The sequence below is a fragment of the Salvelinus sp. IW2-2015 genome, linkage group LG20 (genome assembly GCF_002910315.2).
Source record: "Salvelinus sp. IW2-2015 linkage group LG20, ASM291031v2, whole genome shotgun sequence".
Taxonomy (NCBI): Eukaryota; Metazoa; Chordata; class Actinopteri; order Salmoniformes; family Salmonidae; genus Salvelinus; species Salvelinus sp. IW2-2015.
In genome coordinates, this window is record NC_036860.1 from 74,903,480 (window position 1) to 74,921,463 (window position 17,984).

The 17,984-nt window shown below is 45.6% G+C and overlaps 1 protein-coding gene across 1 annotated transcript in view; it reads left to right on the forward strand.

Annotated features, from left to right (window-relative positions):
• LOC111981990 (cdc42-interacting protein 4 homolog) overlaps nucleotides 1–17,481 on the forward strand; it is a 29,986-nt gene extending 12,505 nt beyond the window's left edge. Inside the window, 16 exon segments of the mRNA XM_070449641.1 lie at nucleotides 4,753–4,809; nucleotides 5,295–5,442; nucleotides 5,903–5,965; nucleotides 6,635–6,739; nucleotides 6,933–6,947; nucleotides 6,950–7,075; nucleotides 9,049–9,106; nucleotides 9,109–9,182; nucleotides 9,366–9,404; nucleotides 9,406–9,534; nucleotides 9,537–9,560; nucleotides 14,633–14,742; nucleotides 14,961–15,093; nucleotides 15,328–15,449; nucleotides 15,552–15,691; nucleotides 15,799–17,481. Coding sequence (XP_070305742.1) covers nucleotides 4,753–4,809; nucleotides 5,295–5,442; nucleotides 5,903–5,965; nucleotides 6,635–6,739; nucleotides 6,933–6,947; nucleotides 6,950–7,075; nucleotides 9,049–9,106; nucleotides 9,109–9,182; nucleotides 9,366–9,404; nucleotides 9,406–9,534; nucleotides 9,537–9,560; nucleotides 14,633–14,742; nucleotides 14,961–15,093; nucleotides 15,328–15,449; nucleotides 15,552–15,691; nucleotides 15,799–15,950 — 1,495 coding nt within the window. The 3' untranslated portion in view covers nucleotides 15,951–17,481.
• The last annotated feature ends 503 nt before the right edge of the window (nucleotides 17,482–17,984 follow it).

Consider the following 17,984-nt stretch of genomic DNA (forward strand, 5'->3'; position numbering starts at 1 on the left):
AATTCAGTTCCACATACACCCTTCCCATTAGCTCATCCTCCTACTGCCGAAGACCACGTTCCCAGACAGACTCACCCTCAGAATCTAGCAGAATTCTGCTTGACTTGTTTTGTCTTCTACTTGTTGAACCATTTTAATTCACAAAACAATTACATAAGGAAGGTAACTAATATGTACCAGAATTATTTGATATCCGAATAAAACCGAGCAGAAATCGAAAGATAACTGTCCAGGAGTACCGGTGCAGTTCTTGCCGTACACAGAAGCAACATGCGCTGTTCTTTCATAATGTGGGATCCCTATTTTAAATTGAATACACCTTTCTATTAACATGCAAACTGTAACCCAATTTAGTTAGTAAGAACTTCTTCATTAATTTGATAACACCATAATTCCTATGCATGGTTTCCATCCACTTTAGGAGAATAATACCGAGTTTGCATCTTAAAGCTATTTACATATCCCCATACTCTCGCCCAGAGCAATTAACCACACTCGCACCCGTCCACCACTGCACCAGCAAATCTTAACAACAGAACAGAGAAACCTGACAGAGTCCTAAAAACACCGCTGTAACGCTAGCAACCTGGGAGGAGCAGATTCGCAAACACGACTGGAAAGCAAGCTAAACATCTTGTGGCTTTTGTGCTGAACTTACATTGCATAGAAGAATAACCTATGGCATGAAGGTAGAAGTGTAGTAATAATAATGATGCTGAGGCCCGATGGTGTGAGAATGAGGTGAACCGCAGCATGTACCGAGTCGAGAAGTTGATGTGTTGACGGCCCGGGCTGTGTGTAAGAGACGAGATGTGTGTGGTGTGCCATAAGAAGGTAAACAATTCACCGAGACCTCCCTGATTTTAGCCACTGCCCATGACCACGCGTCGTCCACTTCGCTTCTAACACACCTACTCTTCAGTTCCTATCAGACATAGAGGAACCGAGAAAACACCAAGCGTTGACAAGATAACTACCACCAACGATACAGTATACTAATTTACAGATATCGTCTTTTCCAAGAAGCTCGACACTCCTAGTCTCCTCTAAGCACGACAAGATGGAGACGCCTAAACAACCAGCAGCCATCAGAGCCAAATAGCGCAAAAAGTGACATGCTCCACATAGTCCCTTGAACGAGGACGAGAAATAAGGAACTAAATAACCTATCATTACCTCTAACACACTCATGTAAGCAACATGTATGTCATCCAATTCTCCTGTCAAACTCCTCAAAACTCACCCACCAATACCAGGACATCTCTACCCTCGTGCTTCTGCCCTGAGTTCTCCCCCCCCCCCCCGCTCCTCCAGCCGGCCCGGAGGTCCCGTGTAAGAACCTCCGCCTATCACCTCCCACGAAAGACTCCAACACGCCTCCAGATACACTCCACTCGCGACATAGCCGCGTAGAAAACAAATGAAGACGTACCTCACGACAGGACCAAGAGGAGCTGATTGCTACAGACCATCAGATGAAATAACATCATGCAGAGTCATGAACTCAACCAAGTACATGCAGGAGAACTCAAGATGACGCGTCAAAACGAGTAGGTGAGAGATCCACACGTAGAGGGAGCAGTGCAGAGTTCACAACATGTTATGCTGATGGAGCGAGTGAAGATGTGGGGAGCTAGGAAAAAGAGGAGAGATTGAAGGAGACAGAAGGACCAGCACGAATGTGTAGGGTCTCTGTTAATGGCACGAAGTTAGCCTTACTTGGTTCTGTAGGGGATGTCACTGTCGTGTTGTCATCCTCTGAAAGAGAGGAATGCCTTGCCCATCCCCCATGGAATATAAACACACACAAACACTATAAAGTCTCCCACTAGACATGACCCACAACAACGATACTGCTCTCTGTTACGCCATCGCTGTTTACTAGGTCCTGGATTCAGGTATTACCTAAAACATAGACCGTCCAGCAGACTAGCTACCACAGATCCCACGTCTAAGATATGGAGCCTCCTCCATTAATTCACAACTTTGTATCACAACAATGTACCTACTCCTCGTATTACACTCTTATACAAGTATGCACACCAGCTCTTCGGAGTTCCAAGAGTATCAAGCTCCCGAGCACACAGCTTTGGAGAGCACCTGATAACGCATTTGCCTCGCACCTTAATGTTAATGAATGTACATGTCAGCCGTACCGCCCCATATTTATGACTTCCCCTCTCCAAATTGGCGCGAAAACATCGACCTTCGTGTCCCGCAACATCCCTACCTCGTGCCTATATCTATGACTCTCTCTCACTTACAGTCAGCCTTATACTTTGCTTCTCAGGTCGAACTAACTTATTATCTTTCTCTCGCTCTAGTCCAAAGCCCTTTGATCCTCCACGCAGCCCCTCACATTGCGCTCCAATACGTTACTGGAATGCTCAACATCATATCTTGTCTGCTATGTTTCTTAGCTGTACATAGAGGTAACCACACAGTAGCCAGACTAGGTACATTACAGCAAAGGCCACATGTTGATCACTACGTGTGTACGTACAACTAGCAATGAGTAGCCCTTGCTCTTTGTCCTCGAGACTTCAGTTGAATGATCCGAGTATTGAATAGAATTAGTCCTATCTATCACGAAATATAAGAGTAAATGAGAGCTCTTTTTATAGCAGCGCAGTACCGTACACAACCTATCAAACACAACACAAGAGTATAGACTACCCAGTCGACTCCACCCACTTGAGCTACAGCGCTCTTACATCGCTGATCAGCTACACACTGACTATTGAGAACACCTACTGATTCCATGCCAGCATCAGTGAATAATTCTCAAGTGCTACCAGGTGACCATCACGGGAGCAATGCCTGGAGGTGCTGCCCTAGTTGCTGGTCGCGTGCTTACCCCGCCGTAGAAAAAAGAGGCGCGCCTGGACGTGAAAGAGTGCTAGTGGCCATTGGGCAATGTTCACTACCCTTGGGTGAAGCAGAGGTCTCGCTTCTTCTACACAATAGTAAGAGCTATTCTATTCCATTCAAAGAATGCCACAGAGCACAGTATTGTGTTAGCTAAGATCAACATGGATATGTTTCTGTCTCTGTGTTTTAGAGTAAGAAACGTTTTGAGAGGAGTGCGGGGAAGCGGACAAAGCTCCAATATGCCGAGAAAACTGACCAGGACATCAACGCCACGAAGGCCGACGTGGAAAAAGGTAGAGACACCAACACACAATAAAAAGAACACAGGTTTTCATTTCCGTTGCAGAACGTTTTCCTACAGTGTGCCCTACTGAACACAATCCAGCTGTCCTACTGTCCTGTTTCCCCTTTAAACAGTGGAATGTGAGCCACCAGACTGACCTGTGTGTGACCTGTGTGTTTGTTTTGTTACCTGTGTCCAGCCAACAGCAGCCAACATGAGGACACACATAGCGGAGGAGTGTAAGAACGACTACGCAGCCCACTGCAGAAATACAACCAGGAGCAGACGCGTTCTACTTCAGCGACGTGCCTCTCATCTTCAACTGCGGCAGAGCCTCTCACCCATCCATCCTGACCTAGCCTAGCTTCCCTTCCTTATGCTGGAACCATTGAAATGCTAACGTTTGGTTCAACAGACACAAAAACACAGCTGACCTTTTTGAGGTTTTACTCTGTAATCAGGCACCAAGACATGGCAGATCTGGTTGAGTGACATCCTGTATGTGCCTCCTCTCCCTATAGAAACTCCCAGGACATGGATGAGAGGCGGTGAGGAAGCTGGCGCAGGGCTACGTCTTGTTCTCAACACGGAAAGCCAGTAGTGCCCATTATCGGAAGTGTCTGGGACGTCACTAAAGCGGGCACTAATGTCAATGAGAGGAATTGATCGGCCCGTACTGTACTGCATGTATACAAAACAACCCAGACGAACGTACGTGGATACATTGGTCCAATGAAGTTCAAAAGAATGTGAGGAAATGGGTATGAAACACAAATGCTTTGAAACTTGTATTGTTGGTCTGTGTTTCACTGTTCATAATCTAACCTACTGTCCCCTCAAGGACTCCATAGCTCTTATAGAGCCAGTACAAGTCAGGCTTTTGAGCGTCTCCTGGCCGACCTGGACTTTTGAGGACTACCCAGTCAGGGCATCAAACCGTGCCTCCTCAGACAGCAGCCTGGCACCCTCGCGTACCCCCAAAGGCCCCCTGGAGCTGCTGGGCAAAAACAGGAGCAAACCATTCTGGCTGTTCCAGCAAGAAGAGTAAGTAGCTGCTAGTACCCACCATCCCTCAACCAAAAACAAAAAGAAAAATACACCACATTATTTATGCACACACACACCCCACACACACACACCACACACCACACCCACACACACACACACACACCACACACACACACAACCACACACACACACACACACACAACAACACACACACACACACACAAAAGCCCACAATAGCTCACCTGCATTCCTGTTCCTCTTTACAGCCTCGTTTAGGATTGTATTTCTTTGTTAGATTTCTGTCAATATTAGGAGAGGGGAAGATATGGTAAGTAGTCTGGAAGATAGAATATGTCAAAAGCACAGATGCAAACTTAATTATCCTAAATGATAGGAAAACACAATGCATCAAATTAGGGTGTCTATTCAAATTCAATAAAAGTCTACAACCTAATTGGTTACAGTTTGCCTTTAATAGAAATGATTCAATTAAAATCAATCCACACCTCTAAGAAACAATACACACAAATATTTGCTTCTTGTAGGCAAGACTGCCCCGGTCCACTGGCACAGTCTCCTAATATTGACAGAAATCTAACAAAGAAATACAATCCTAAACGAGGCTGTAAAGAGGAACAGGAATGCAGGTGAGCTATTGTGGGCTTTTGTGTGTGTGTGAATGAATGTGTGTGTGTGTGTGTGTGTGCATAAAATAAATGTGCTGTATTTGTACCTGCCCAGGCCAGCTGTGATCTTCAACATGACTTTCAGTTCCTGATCAGACATAGAGAAGGAAAACAAAGCTTGACTAAAATAATACACCAACAATACATTACGTAATTTCAATGATGTCTTTTCAAACTGCTTTCCTGTCTATAGTACTGTAGTTGGAGAGGCTATGCCAGCACCTGCAGAGCAATGCAAATGACTGCTACTATACCCCCTGAGAGGGAAACGGGAATAAGGAAGTAATGGACCTATCATTACCTGGCTAACACAGCTATTTAAGCAACAGTGTATGTAACTTCCTGTCAACGCCCAAATACATTACAGATCTCATCTCTTCTGTATCCTTTCCCTCCCTTCCTCTCTCTTCCCTCCCTCCTCCTTCACTCCTCCTCCTCTCCCATAGGTTCTCCAACCACCAGTCCTTCCTGGACATCCTGAATGAGATGAACGACTACGCAGGACAGAGGGAGCTGATTGCTGAGAACATGATGATGAACATCTGCATCGAACTCACCAAGTACCTGCAGGAGCTCAAGATGGAGCGTAAGACGGTGAGAGAGAGATCCACACTGAGAGGGGAGGATGGAAGAGTTCACAACTCACATTATTATAGTGAGGGCGAGTGAAGATGGGTGGGAGCTAGGGAAAAGGAGGGAGAGTATGAAGGAGACAGGAAGAACCAGCAGAGATGTGTAGGTTCCTCTGTTATGGCACGAAGGTAGCCTTACTTGGGTTGTCTCGTAGGGGATGGTCACTGTCGTGTTGTCATCCTCTGAAAGGAGAGGAATGCCTTGGCCCAACCCCAATGGAATATAGAACACACACAAACACTATAACGTCTCCCAGTAGACATGACCCACAGACAGACAGACTGCTGTTTGTTTACCATCTGGTTTGTTCAGTGGTTTTTGGTGGCCGTTGTTTATTCTGTCAATGGCCCTGTCTAAGTAGGGACCGTCATGTAATCATCTTGGTGTCTCATGTGTCCTCTCTCTGTTTGTCTTTTTGCAGCATCTGTCGGAGGCCAAGAAAGCCCAGCAGAGTTTGGAGAGCACCTATAAGCAGCTCGACAGTGTAAGTTTGRTTACATGTCAGGCCGTCTGCCAATAACTCCCCTCTTCCAAAGGGAAYATCGACTTTGTTGGTAGAATACTAATGTATACATCCTCTCTATACAGTAGGCCTATACTTTGCTTGTCAGTGAACAACTGTTTATTCTTTCTGTTCAGTCAAAGGGCAATGTTTTGTCCAGTCACTCTCCTCCATTGTCAAATGTTTCTGAATGCTCTCTCATATTGTCTGCTTTTTGTCTGCTGTAAGTGGGGTCATTGTTACATCAGTGAAAGGGACGTTTGTTCACTAGTTGTGAGTGCATGCATGTGTGTGTGGTGACTCAGGTGACCAGTATTTGTATTATCAGTAAAAAGAGATGAGGAGCTCCTTTTTTTAAAGCAGGGGTAGGGAACCAAAACGAGACCAGAAACTAGCASCACTCCAGGCATTGCTCGTCGCTGTATGGGTCAGCACCACTGACTTAAACCACTGATGTTCCAGCCKCATTCAGTAAAGTCAGGTGCTAGTGGCCATTGGGCAAGTGTTCACTACCCTTGGGTGAAGCAGAGGTCTCGCTTCTTCTACACAATAGTAGAGGCTATTCTATTCCATTCAAAGAATGCCCACAGAGCACAGTATTGTGTTAGCTAAGATCAACATGGATTTGGTTCTGTCTCTCTCTGTGTTTAGAGTAAGAAACGTTTTGAGAGGGAGTGGCGGGAAGCGGACAAAGCTGCTCAATATGCCGAGAAAACTGACCAGGACATCAACGCCACGAAGGCCGACGTGGAAAAGGTAGTAGGACACCAACACACAATAAAAAGAACACAGGTTTTCATTTTCCGTTGCAGAACGTTTTCCTACAGTGTGCCCTACTGAACACAATCCAGCTGTCCTACTTGTCCTGTTTCCCCTTTAAACAGTGGAATGTGAGCCACCAGACTGACCTGTGTGTGACCTGTGTGTTTGTTTTGTTACCTGTGTCCAGGCCAAACAGCAGGCCAACATTGCAGACCCAACATAGCGGAGGAGTGTAAGAACGACTACGCAGCCCAGCTGCAGAAATACAACCAGGAGCAGAGCCAGTTCTACTTCAGCGACGTGCCTCTCATCTTCAACGTGCGGCAGAGCCTCTCACCCATCCATCCTGACCTTAGCCTAGCTTCCCTTCCTTATGCTGGAACTATTTTAAATGCTAACATTTGGTTCAATAGACACTAAAAACAGAGCTGACTTTTTTATTTAACCATTATTTAACTAGGCAAGTCAGTTAAGAACAATTCTTATTTACAATGACGGCCTAACAAAATGCAAAAGACCTCCTGCGGGGACGGTGGCTGTGATTAAAACATATATATATAACAAACGAGAGACAACACAACACGACATAGGAGAGACCTAAGCGACAACATAGCAAGGCAGCAACAGATGGTAGCAACACATGACAACACAACATGGTAGCAGCACAAAACACGTACAAACATTATTGGGCACAGACAACAGCACAAAGGGCAAGAAGGTAGAGACAACAATACATCACGCAACGCAGCATCAACTGTCAGTAAGAGTGTCCATGATTGAGCTTTGAATGAAGAGATGAGATAAACTGTCCAGTTTGAGTGTTTGTTGCAGCTCTTTCCAGTCGCTAGTTGCAGCGAACTGAAAAGATGAACGACCCAGGGATGTGTGTGCTTTGGGGACCTTTAACAGAATGTGACTGGCAGAATGGGTGTTGTATGTGGAGGATGAGGGCTGCAGTAGATATCTCAGATAGTGGGGAGTGAGGCCAAAGAGGATTTTATAAATAAGCGTCACCAGTGGCTCTTGTGATGGGTATACAGAGATGACCAGTTGACAGGGAGTATAGAGTGCAGTGATGTGTCCTTATAAGGAGCATTGGTGGCAAATCTGATGGCCAAATGGTAAAGGCATCTAGCTGCTCGAGAGCACACTTACCTGCTGATCTATAAATGATGTCTCTGTAATCTAGCATGGGTAGGATGGTCATCTGAATCAGGGTTAGTTTGGCAGCTGCACTGAAAGAGATTACGATAGAGGAAACTAAGTCTAGATTTAACTTTAGCCTGCAGCTTTGATATGTGATGAGAGAAGAACAGTGTACTGTCTAGCCATACTCCCAAGTACTTGTATGAGGTGACTACCTCAAGCTTTAAACCGTCAGAGGTAGTAATCACACCGGTGGGGTGAGGGCATTCTTCTTATCAAAACACCATGACCTTTTTTTGGAGGTGTTCAGAACAAGGTGTTGGACACTAAGAAAGCTTTGTTGAGAGCATTTAACACAAAATCTGGGGAGGGGCCAGCTGAGTATGACTGTATAATCTTCATAGTAATGGATGAGAGCGCTCCTACTGCCTGAGCTATGTTGTTGATGTAAATTGAGAAGAGCGTGGGGCCTAGGATTGAGCCTTGGGGTACTCCCTTGGTGACAGGCAGTGCTGAGACAGCAGATGTTCTTACTTATACACTGCACTCTTTGAGAGGGGTAGTTAGCAAACCAGGCCAAAGACCCCTCAGACACCAATAATCCAATATTCCCACAAGAATGGAATAGTCTATCGTATCAAAAGCTTTGGCCAAGTCAATAAAAATAGCAGCACAACATTGCCTAGAATCAAAGGCAATGGTGACATAATTAGGACCTTTAAGGTTGCAGTGACACATCCATAACCTGAGTGGAAACCAGATTTCATACCAGAGAGAATACTATAGACATCAAGAAAGCCAGTCAGTTGATTATTGACAAGTATTTTCAACACTTTTGATAAACAGGGCAAAATAAAAATATGCCTGTAACAGTTAGGATCAGCTTGATCTCCCACTTTTAAATAAGGATGCAACGTGACTGCCTTCACAGCAATGGGAACCTCCCCAGAAGGAGAGAGGCTTGGCGACGATAGGGGCAGCAGCCTTAGAAGAAAGGGTCTAAATCGGCTGACCCAGATTTTTTTGGGGTCAAGTTTCAGGAGACACTTGAAGCTGCACTTGATGCAGGTTGTTATTCTATAATCAGCACCAAGACATGGCAGATCTGGTTGAGTGACGTCCTGTATGTGCCTCCTCTCCCTATAGAAACCCAGGACATGGATGAGAGGCGGGTGAGGAAGCTGGCGCAGGGCTACGTCTTGTTCTCAGACACGGAGAGCACGTGATGCCCATTATCGGGAAGTGTCTGGAGGGCGTCACTAAAGCGGGCACTAATGTCAATGAGAGGAATGTGAGTCGGCCGTACTGTACTGCATGTATACAAAAAACCCAGACGTAACGTACGTGGATACATGTGGTCCAATGAAGTTCAAAAGAATGTGAGGGAAATGGGTATGAAACACAAATGCTTTGAAACATTTTGGTATTGTTGGTCTGTGTTTCACTGTCATAATCTAACCTACTGTCCCTGCAGGACTCCATAGCTCTTATAGAGCAGTACAAGTCAGGCTTTGAGGCGTCCTGGCGACCTGGACTTTGAGGACTACAGTCAGGGCATCAACCGTGCCTCCTCAGACAGCAGCTGGGCACCCTCGGTACCCCCAAAGGCCCCTGGAGCTGCTGGCAAGAACAGGAGCAAACCTTCTGGCTGTTCAGCAAGAAGAGTAAGGTAGGCTGCTAGTACCACCAGTCCTCCTCAGACACAATGACTAGTTTACACCCCTGGTACATCCCACTCCCAGACTCAGTTCTGACGAGTAACTTTCTGAATTAGGAATAGACATTATTATCCTATTTTACAATTCATGCCCAAATCAGGTTATTTCCCTCTATGAATGACTAGTCCCCCGAGTTGATTGATGTTTGAAATGATCAGTGCTCCAAGGTGCAGGTAGATCAACCATGAGCAGTATGTGTCAGTGTTGAAGCAGAGGGGCTGAATCAGGGAGACAGCGTCTGGGGCCCCAGAGGGACGTCCATCTGTCACTATGGTCCTGAAGCTGTGGTCTCACACACAATCTTCCCTGTTCCCAGAGCTCTGCATGTACATACTGCATGGCCCCGCTCTCTAACACACACACACACCTTTCTAGAACTGGTATGTGCATGGCTGTGTCCCTGGCCTGTCTGTGAATAAGCCCCCTCTGACTTTCTGTAGCGTGTGACTGACTGTGGTTTCCAATAGGTCAACTCTACTGGCAGGCAGCGTTCTGCAGAGCTTGTGCTTTCATCAGCACAGACTGGCACAAACACATTGAATTCTCCGCCACAAACACACTGCTATTATACTGTATTATACTGGCCCAGACTATAACATTAGCAGTCAAACCACCACAATGACACCTTTGGGAAATGCCAACCATCAGGGATGATACTGGGACAGGGAGGGATGACTAGTTCCAGGTGACCTCATTTTTGCTGTGTTCTCGCTACATCGTCATTGGAGATCATGGATGACGTTGGACCACTAGAGGCCGTCTAGATCTAGAATATATCGGATGTCCCTTAAACAGGCCTCCTGAGCCAGTCTGAAATGACTGAAAATAAACTAGACAGGAATGTTGAGAGTACAGCAAACGAACACCTAGCTAGCCGACATCATGGCCAGCCTCTACCCACTYCTGCATCTCTCTCTCCTGTCTCCCCACCAGTCTCTTCCAGCACTTTCCTCCTGCTGCATGTCTGATTGCCTACCCTGCTGACTGCTGTCCAATCCTGTTCCTGTAATGCACCCTGCCTACCTCCCATCCTGTCTGTGTGGTACACCGCTCTGTGTCATGGCTCCTGCTCTCTCCAAAGTGGTGGATCAGTAATGATCAGAGTTAACTTTCATATTGGCCTGTGAGAAAGAGCTTTGGATGTKATTTGTAAAAAGTGTAAAAAGTCTACCCCCTCCCCATTGCACAACACTGAGTTGTGCAAAACTGAGTTGTGCAACACTCAGTCACAGCTCCTAGTTAAAGTGCTTTTTAGTCCAGGACTACTGTAGGTCTAGGCTGATCTGTGACTGAGAAACCAGCCTGTAGAGTTGACTATATTCTCCCTCACTGCTCCTCACTTGGTCATGTGGTTACACCATCATGCCAACGTTCAGTAGTTCCCACCAGGTTAGAGACCAGCCATGTTTCTTATTACCCGTATTACAAGCACGTATACCAGGCCCAGACCTGTAGGGTGTCCTTTGTACATAGTTCAGTCTACCTATGTATCTGTGTCCAGATTGAGGTTAACCAATGGAACCTCCCGTTGGTCCGCTCCAATCTGTCAACCTTGTTCCTCACGTAGGCTCACTCTACTCTACCCTTCATCGTGGCTTGTGTTTTGTTGGTGTTGGGGCTGTGGTGCTGTACTGGTGTTTCATTGCTGGTGTTGTGGCGCTATGTGACTGGGCTTCTGCAGGAGGAACTGCTGCAGTGTCGTCTTCTCTGTGTGGTGTGCTTAAGGTGTTGATGGTGTCTCTCTCTCTTTCCCTTGTCATCCGTTTTTGTTTTTGTCCTCCCCTCCCTCTCCCCCTCCCTGGGTGTCTGTGCTTCACCCCGCCCCAGCTCTCTCCCTCCTCCTCCTCACTCACCCCCTTGTCCACGCCGCCCGCCCCCTCGCCCGCTAACGGACCCCCCTCCCCCAAGTTCGGTCGGGACCCATTGTCGTACTGTTTGAAGGAGATCAATAAGACAGTKAAACCCAGAATATCCTCCTTCCGGACCCTCGGGCGAACGGTGAGTCATCAGGGTCAGGGGCCACAACGTCTCCTCACAAAGGCCTCCGCTAACCTGTTTGATGGATAAACCTGTTCTGTCTTATTGTAGCCTCAATTTGTCGGGGCATAGACCCTATAAGTTGTTTAAAGCGTTCCACAGGGATGCTGGCCCATGTTGACTCCAATGTTTCCCACGGTTGTYTTAAGATGGCTGGATGTCCCTTGGGTGGTGGACCATTCTTGATACACACAGGAAACTGTTYACTGTGAAAAACCCAGCAGTGTTGTAGTTCTTGACACAAACCAGTGGGCCTGGCACCTACTACCATACCCTGMTCAAAGGCACTTCAATATTTTGTCTTGCACATTCACTCTCTGAATGGCACACATACATAATCCATGTCTCAAGGCTTAAAAATCTTTCTTTAACCTTAGAGCAGGTTTCCTTCATGTTTTTTATACTCTGAATACATGCATTCAAAGTATTCAAACCCCTTGACTTTTTCCACATTTTGTTACGTTACAGCCTTATTCTAAAATTAATTACGTTGTTTTGTTTTTTTCCTCATCAATCTACACTCAAATATATTATTTACATAAGTATTCAGACCCTTTACTCAGAACTTTGTTGAAGCACCTTTGGCAGCGATTACAGCCTCGGGTCTTCTTTGGTATGGCGCTACAAGCTTGGCACACCTGTATTTAGGGAATTTCTCCCATTCTCTGAAGATTCTCTCAAGCTCTTTCAGGTTGGATGGGGAGCGTCTCTGCACCGTCCTCTGGCTGGGCCACTCAAGGACATTCAGAGACTTGTCCTGAAGCTACTCCTGCGTTGTCTTGGCTGTGTGCTTAGGGTCTTTGTCCTGTTGGAAGGTGAACCTTTGCCCCAGTCTGAGGTCTTGAGATGCTGCCACCACCATGATGCTGCCACCACCATGCTTCACCGTAGGGATGGTGCCAGATATCCTCTAGACATGACGCTTTGCATTCAGGCCAAAGAGTTTAAATCTTGTTTTCATCAAACCAGAGAATCTGGTTTCTCATGGTCTGAGATTCCTTTAGGTGCCTTTTGGCAAACTCGAAGTGGGCTGTCATGTGCCTTTTACTGAGGAGTGGCTTCCGTCTGGCCYCTCTACCATAAAGGCCTGATTGGTGGAGTGCTGCAAAGATGGTTCTCCTTCGAGAAGATTCTCCCATCTCCACAGAGGAACTCTAGAGCTCTGTCAGTGACAGTCTGGTTCTTGGTTTCTGACCATGGCCCTTCTCCCCCGATTACTCAGTTTGGCCGGGTGGCCAGCTCTAGGAAGAGTGTTGGTGGTTCTAAACTTATTCCATTTAAGAATGATGGAGGCCACTTTGCTCTTGGGGACCTTCAATGCTGCATGAATGTTTTGGTACCCTTCCCCAGATCTGTGCCTCGACACAATCCTGTCTCGGAGCTCTACAGACAATTCCTTCAACCTCATGGCTTGTTTTTGACTCTGACATGCACTGTCAACTGTGGGACCTTACAGAGACAGGTGTGTGCCTTTCCATATCATGTCCAATCAATTTAATTTACCACAGGTGGACTCCAATCAAGTTGTAGAAACATATCAAGGACGATCAATGGAAACAGGATGCACATGAGCTCATTTGAGTCTCATAGCAAAGGGTCTGAATACTTATGTGAACAGATTTAGACATTTGCAAAATGTCTAAATCTGTTTTTGCTTTGTCATTATGGAGTATTGTGTGTAGATTGATGAGAAATGTTTTATTTAATACATTTTAGAATAAGGCTGATAACATAACAAAATGTTGATGGGTCTGAAAACTTTCCGAATGCACTTTGTATATATATTTWAGGCACCTCGGGTGTTTGTGGTATATGGCCAATATACCACGGCTAAGGACTGTGCTTAWGCATGACACAACGCGGAGTGCCTGGATATAGCCCTTAGCCGTGGTATATTGGCCATATACCACAAACACCTGAGGTGCCTTATTGCTATTAAAAACTGGCTACCAATGTAATTAGAGCAGTAAAAATAAATGTTTTTTCATACCCGTGCTATACAGTCTGATATACCACGGCTTTCAGCCAATCAACCTTCAGGGCTCGAACCACCCAGTTTTCACACACACACACACACACACATTGTCTGTCTGTTTCTCTCTCCCTCAGAGGCTCACTCCAGAGAGGATCATAGTAATGGTAATACTACAGTGGTGTCTGTGTGGGGTGTTAAAGGTGTCTCAAATTCTCACATCGACGGGGAATCTCACGCATGACCACCTCTCCATCAGTACAATTGAACAAGCATCTTGACTCAAACGTCACACTAAAGTCTGCTTGTTTACCTTCTCAAATCAATGCTGGAATGTTCACGCTCTAGTTTAGCTGCTAGCACATGAACTGGAACACAGCCAGATTCAAATTCAACATTGGATGCAAAGGAGAGGGCTGATAACATGGCCTGTCTGTCTGTTTGGAGTTGAAGAGGTGGCCACCTGGTGGATTAGAGGTGTAACAACACTTAATAACTCAAGTCACTTCAGCAATGGGGCAAAATTATCTAATTTGTATAATTTGACCGATATATTGGCCTCAGTTTACCTCCATTGTTTTACTGGTCTGTCACTATGATAAACTCCTTCCTTTTAAACGTTCACCACAAAACCCAATAAGAGTTCCTAAAAACATGTTCTTATTTGGGTGGGTGTGCTGCCAATGGGATGGTACTGGGAATGATTACATGGGTGACAATGGTGGTGGTCTTGGGTTCAGCTCACTGTAAAAACAAAGCATATCTGTTTSTTCACTCTAAAGCAAAAACAATGTCATTACTAGAGGTTAAATATGTTTTCAACCGTTTCCCTTGAGCTGAACCATAACCACAGACCGGCGTTTCCTCTAGAGCTGGTTGTGGGTGGCGGGGTGTGTTCCTCTCCTACCACGTGCCATGGTGATGGAGAACGTGTGTGTGTGTGTGTGTGTGTGTGTGTGCGTGTGCGTGCGTGTGAGTGCTAAAGTGACTGTTCCTCCCTGTGCGTTTTCTCAGCCCACGGTGACCGAGGACTTTGGCCATCTCCCCCCCGAGCAGCGCAGGAAGAGGTTACAACAGAAACTAGATGACATTGGCAAGGAGTTGCAGAAAGAAGTGGACCAGAGGTGTGTGGGGGAGTTTGACTGACTGCTTTGACAACCATCTCTGTGACTACTGACTACTGCTCCCAACATAGTATTCCTGTGTGTGTGTGTTGTTTACCAATTACTGCCCTCCACAGGGGATGCATTTCCACAGAGAATCAATCCACCTCTCATCTCCTCTCTCTCTCTCTCTGTCTCTGTGTCTGTCTGTTGCTTTGTCTCTGTATGTGTCTCTCCAGTGAGGCCCTGGGGAAGATGAAAGATGTGTATGAGAAGAACCCCCAGATGGGAGACCCTGCRAGCCTGTCTCCCCAGATCAACCAGACAGCCCAGAACATGGAGAGACTGAGAGGAGAGCTCAACAAGTATGAGGTAATGGACTCCCCTCTACTGGCCACAGTCATGTACTGCATGCCATGTTCCCATATGCAAGCTAGAATACATTTTGTCACCTCTTCACATAGTTTTTTGTAAACACAGACCTCATGTTTTCCTTAATTTAATATACTAACACGTCTCTCTCTTTGACTTGGTCTCACTCACAATCTGTCACGAGCACAATCTATAGGAAACAATGGTACATTTCCTCCGTGCTTTGTTTCGTAGTCATGGTTGACAGAGGCAGGAAGGCGAGGGGATTCGATGCTCAGGAGAGGAACGTTACGAGAGGATGCGTTGAGCTACACGTCTCACTCCAACAACAACGGCAGCACTCACGAACCATACAGGTTAGAAACCAGACGCTGAGGCTTCACTCATGACTGTCAGTGAATGTACTGTAGTCGTACATCTATATTTATTATTAAGCATATGTGTGTTTCTCCCTCCAGCCCTGACAGAACCCACTCTGAAGAAGGCACCCCGGATCCCTCTCAGGCCATCTACGCCGAGTTTGACGACGACTTTGAGGAGGAGGAGGAGGAGCTTGTCGCTCCCATCGGCCAATGTACAGCCATGTACAACTTTCCAGGTAGTTGTGGATGGGTCACAATGACACCAATGTACTCAACACTAATATTGTATAACACACTTACTTGTACATGGCGATAGTGTAACATGCTGTCATGTCCCTGCTAGGTGCCAGTGAGGGGACCATCACCATGCAGGAGGGGGAGGTGTTGTCTGTAGTGGAGGAGGATAAAGGTGARGGCTGGACCAGGGTCCGCAGGGCCAACGGGAACGAGGGCTACATCCCAACATCCTACGTCAGCATCAGCCTCGGCAAGTGACCCGACACCCATCCCACCCACACGAGGCCTGAGGGAACGGCCAATCATCACTAATGATGATGATTCCAAAATACTGTGGCAGCTCTCTCATGGGACCAATCAGAAAGAGAGAAAAAAGCACTGTGGGTGGGACCACCTGGGTGTCCGTTAGGAGACTATTAGGGCCAATCGAGTCGCTTTGATTTCCTCACTGAGATGCGCACCCATGATTTCTTTCCCCTGCTGGCCAGAGAAGATGCAGTCAATTGTGCTTTTGGTTCCTTCTGGCTTGCACGTCTGTACCAGGTCACTACTTACCACAAGCCACACATTTTCATCGTAGTTCTTGATATTATCACAGTGCGTTTGTGGTTGTGGTTTAGTAATGGATATCATAGCAGGACTGATGATATAGATTAGAATGAGGCACCAACCAACATGTCCATATGCCCTCACCTCACTGAGGCTTCTCCTTTTCACAGTGAGAGGAGGATTAGAAGTGCTGTACTGGAGCGTTTGACATCAGGGTTGTGTTCAGTAAGGAAAAAACGTTTTGAAACTGAGTGAAACAGAGGTACTACCTGAACTTGTCTAATGAGAACACAGTGCTACAGTGTGCCCTACTGAACAGGAGCCAGGATTAAGAGGACGTTTCCCTGACACATTAATAAGCATAACCTGCTCTCTCTATCACTCCCATGCAGCCAGAATGTAAACTGATCACATTCTTGCTCTTCTTCATATTTGCACACAGCGTTTTGGACAAAGAACATTTGCTCAGATAAAGGAAGGGTCTCAACACAGATCTATGGGCACTACATTTCAGTAGGAAAGCCCCGTTGACACAGCCCCACTATTCAGATCAGATATACTCACCAGTTAGCGTGACTTTATTTTCTTGTGCTCTGAGGTATAAATATATTAGCCATCCACAAGGCCAAAGACTGCCAGTAAAGCCCCCTTAGAGAGACACGCACATACTGATGGCAATAAAGAAATGTTTCAGACAATCACAGCCGTATCTTCACTACAGCTCAGTTTCAAGCCATCGACAGAAATGGCCTATACGAGAGCTCTTTTATAGCTCTTGACTCTGAATGGTAAATAATGAGTTGTTTGTATTGAGAATATAATTTATTAAGTATGTGTAGGTTGCTACATTTAAAAGAGGTCAAGTTTAAGGCATGTTTTGGTTTATATCATAGGAGTTAACTCCCATTTGTACTTTTCCCTGCTAACACGGTGGACTGTCTGTATAAAGACTATCGTATTTATGTTATGAAATAATATATTTTAGCTATCACTACACCACTATTGTCTTATTATCTTTTTAACCTGATGAATAAAGATGTATCTTCGTGAGGTGAATGTGTCCATTTTGTCTGGAGTTTAATAGACGCTCCAGTTTTGAGCCACGCAGGAATATTCCTAATGTAAAAACTCACTCGTATGTCCAGGTGCCTTTCTGGTTAAAAGCATTGTGTATATACCTAACATCCAAATGTCTTCTGTTTTTAAGACTAATAAATGTAACACACATTTCAAAGTTCAAGTGGTGGTATCATTTATTCATGTTTTTTTTTATTGCGAATGTTTGTCTTGCATAGAGCCAACCGTTGTATTATTTATAAGCAAGCAAGTTGGTCCCCAAGAAATAAGATGCATTTGAATGAGATGAGAAAATGCCTAGAAATATCAGGTGCATGTACATACTCTTAAAGGGAAAGGCTGTTGGAGTATCCTTAGGGGTTCTTCAAATTGAAACTGGGGGAGAACCCCTATAAGTTCTTCGAAGGACCCCTTTTAATGGATCCTCAAATAACCTTTTGGGGTAAATTTGTGAACTACCCCCCCCCCCCCCCTCCCCTCCCCTGTTATTAATAATATGCATGACAATATTTTAGTTATCAGTGTTTATTATGATTTTAGTGGCAAAGCAGAATTAAAAAAAAAATGTAAATTAGGCAAACTCCCAGCAGAACCCCTAGTCCTCTGGCATGTTAATGTTATTACATTTTTTTTTTAACTAGGCAGGTCAGTTAAGAACAAATTCTT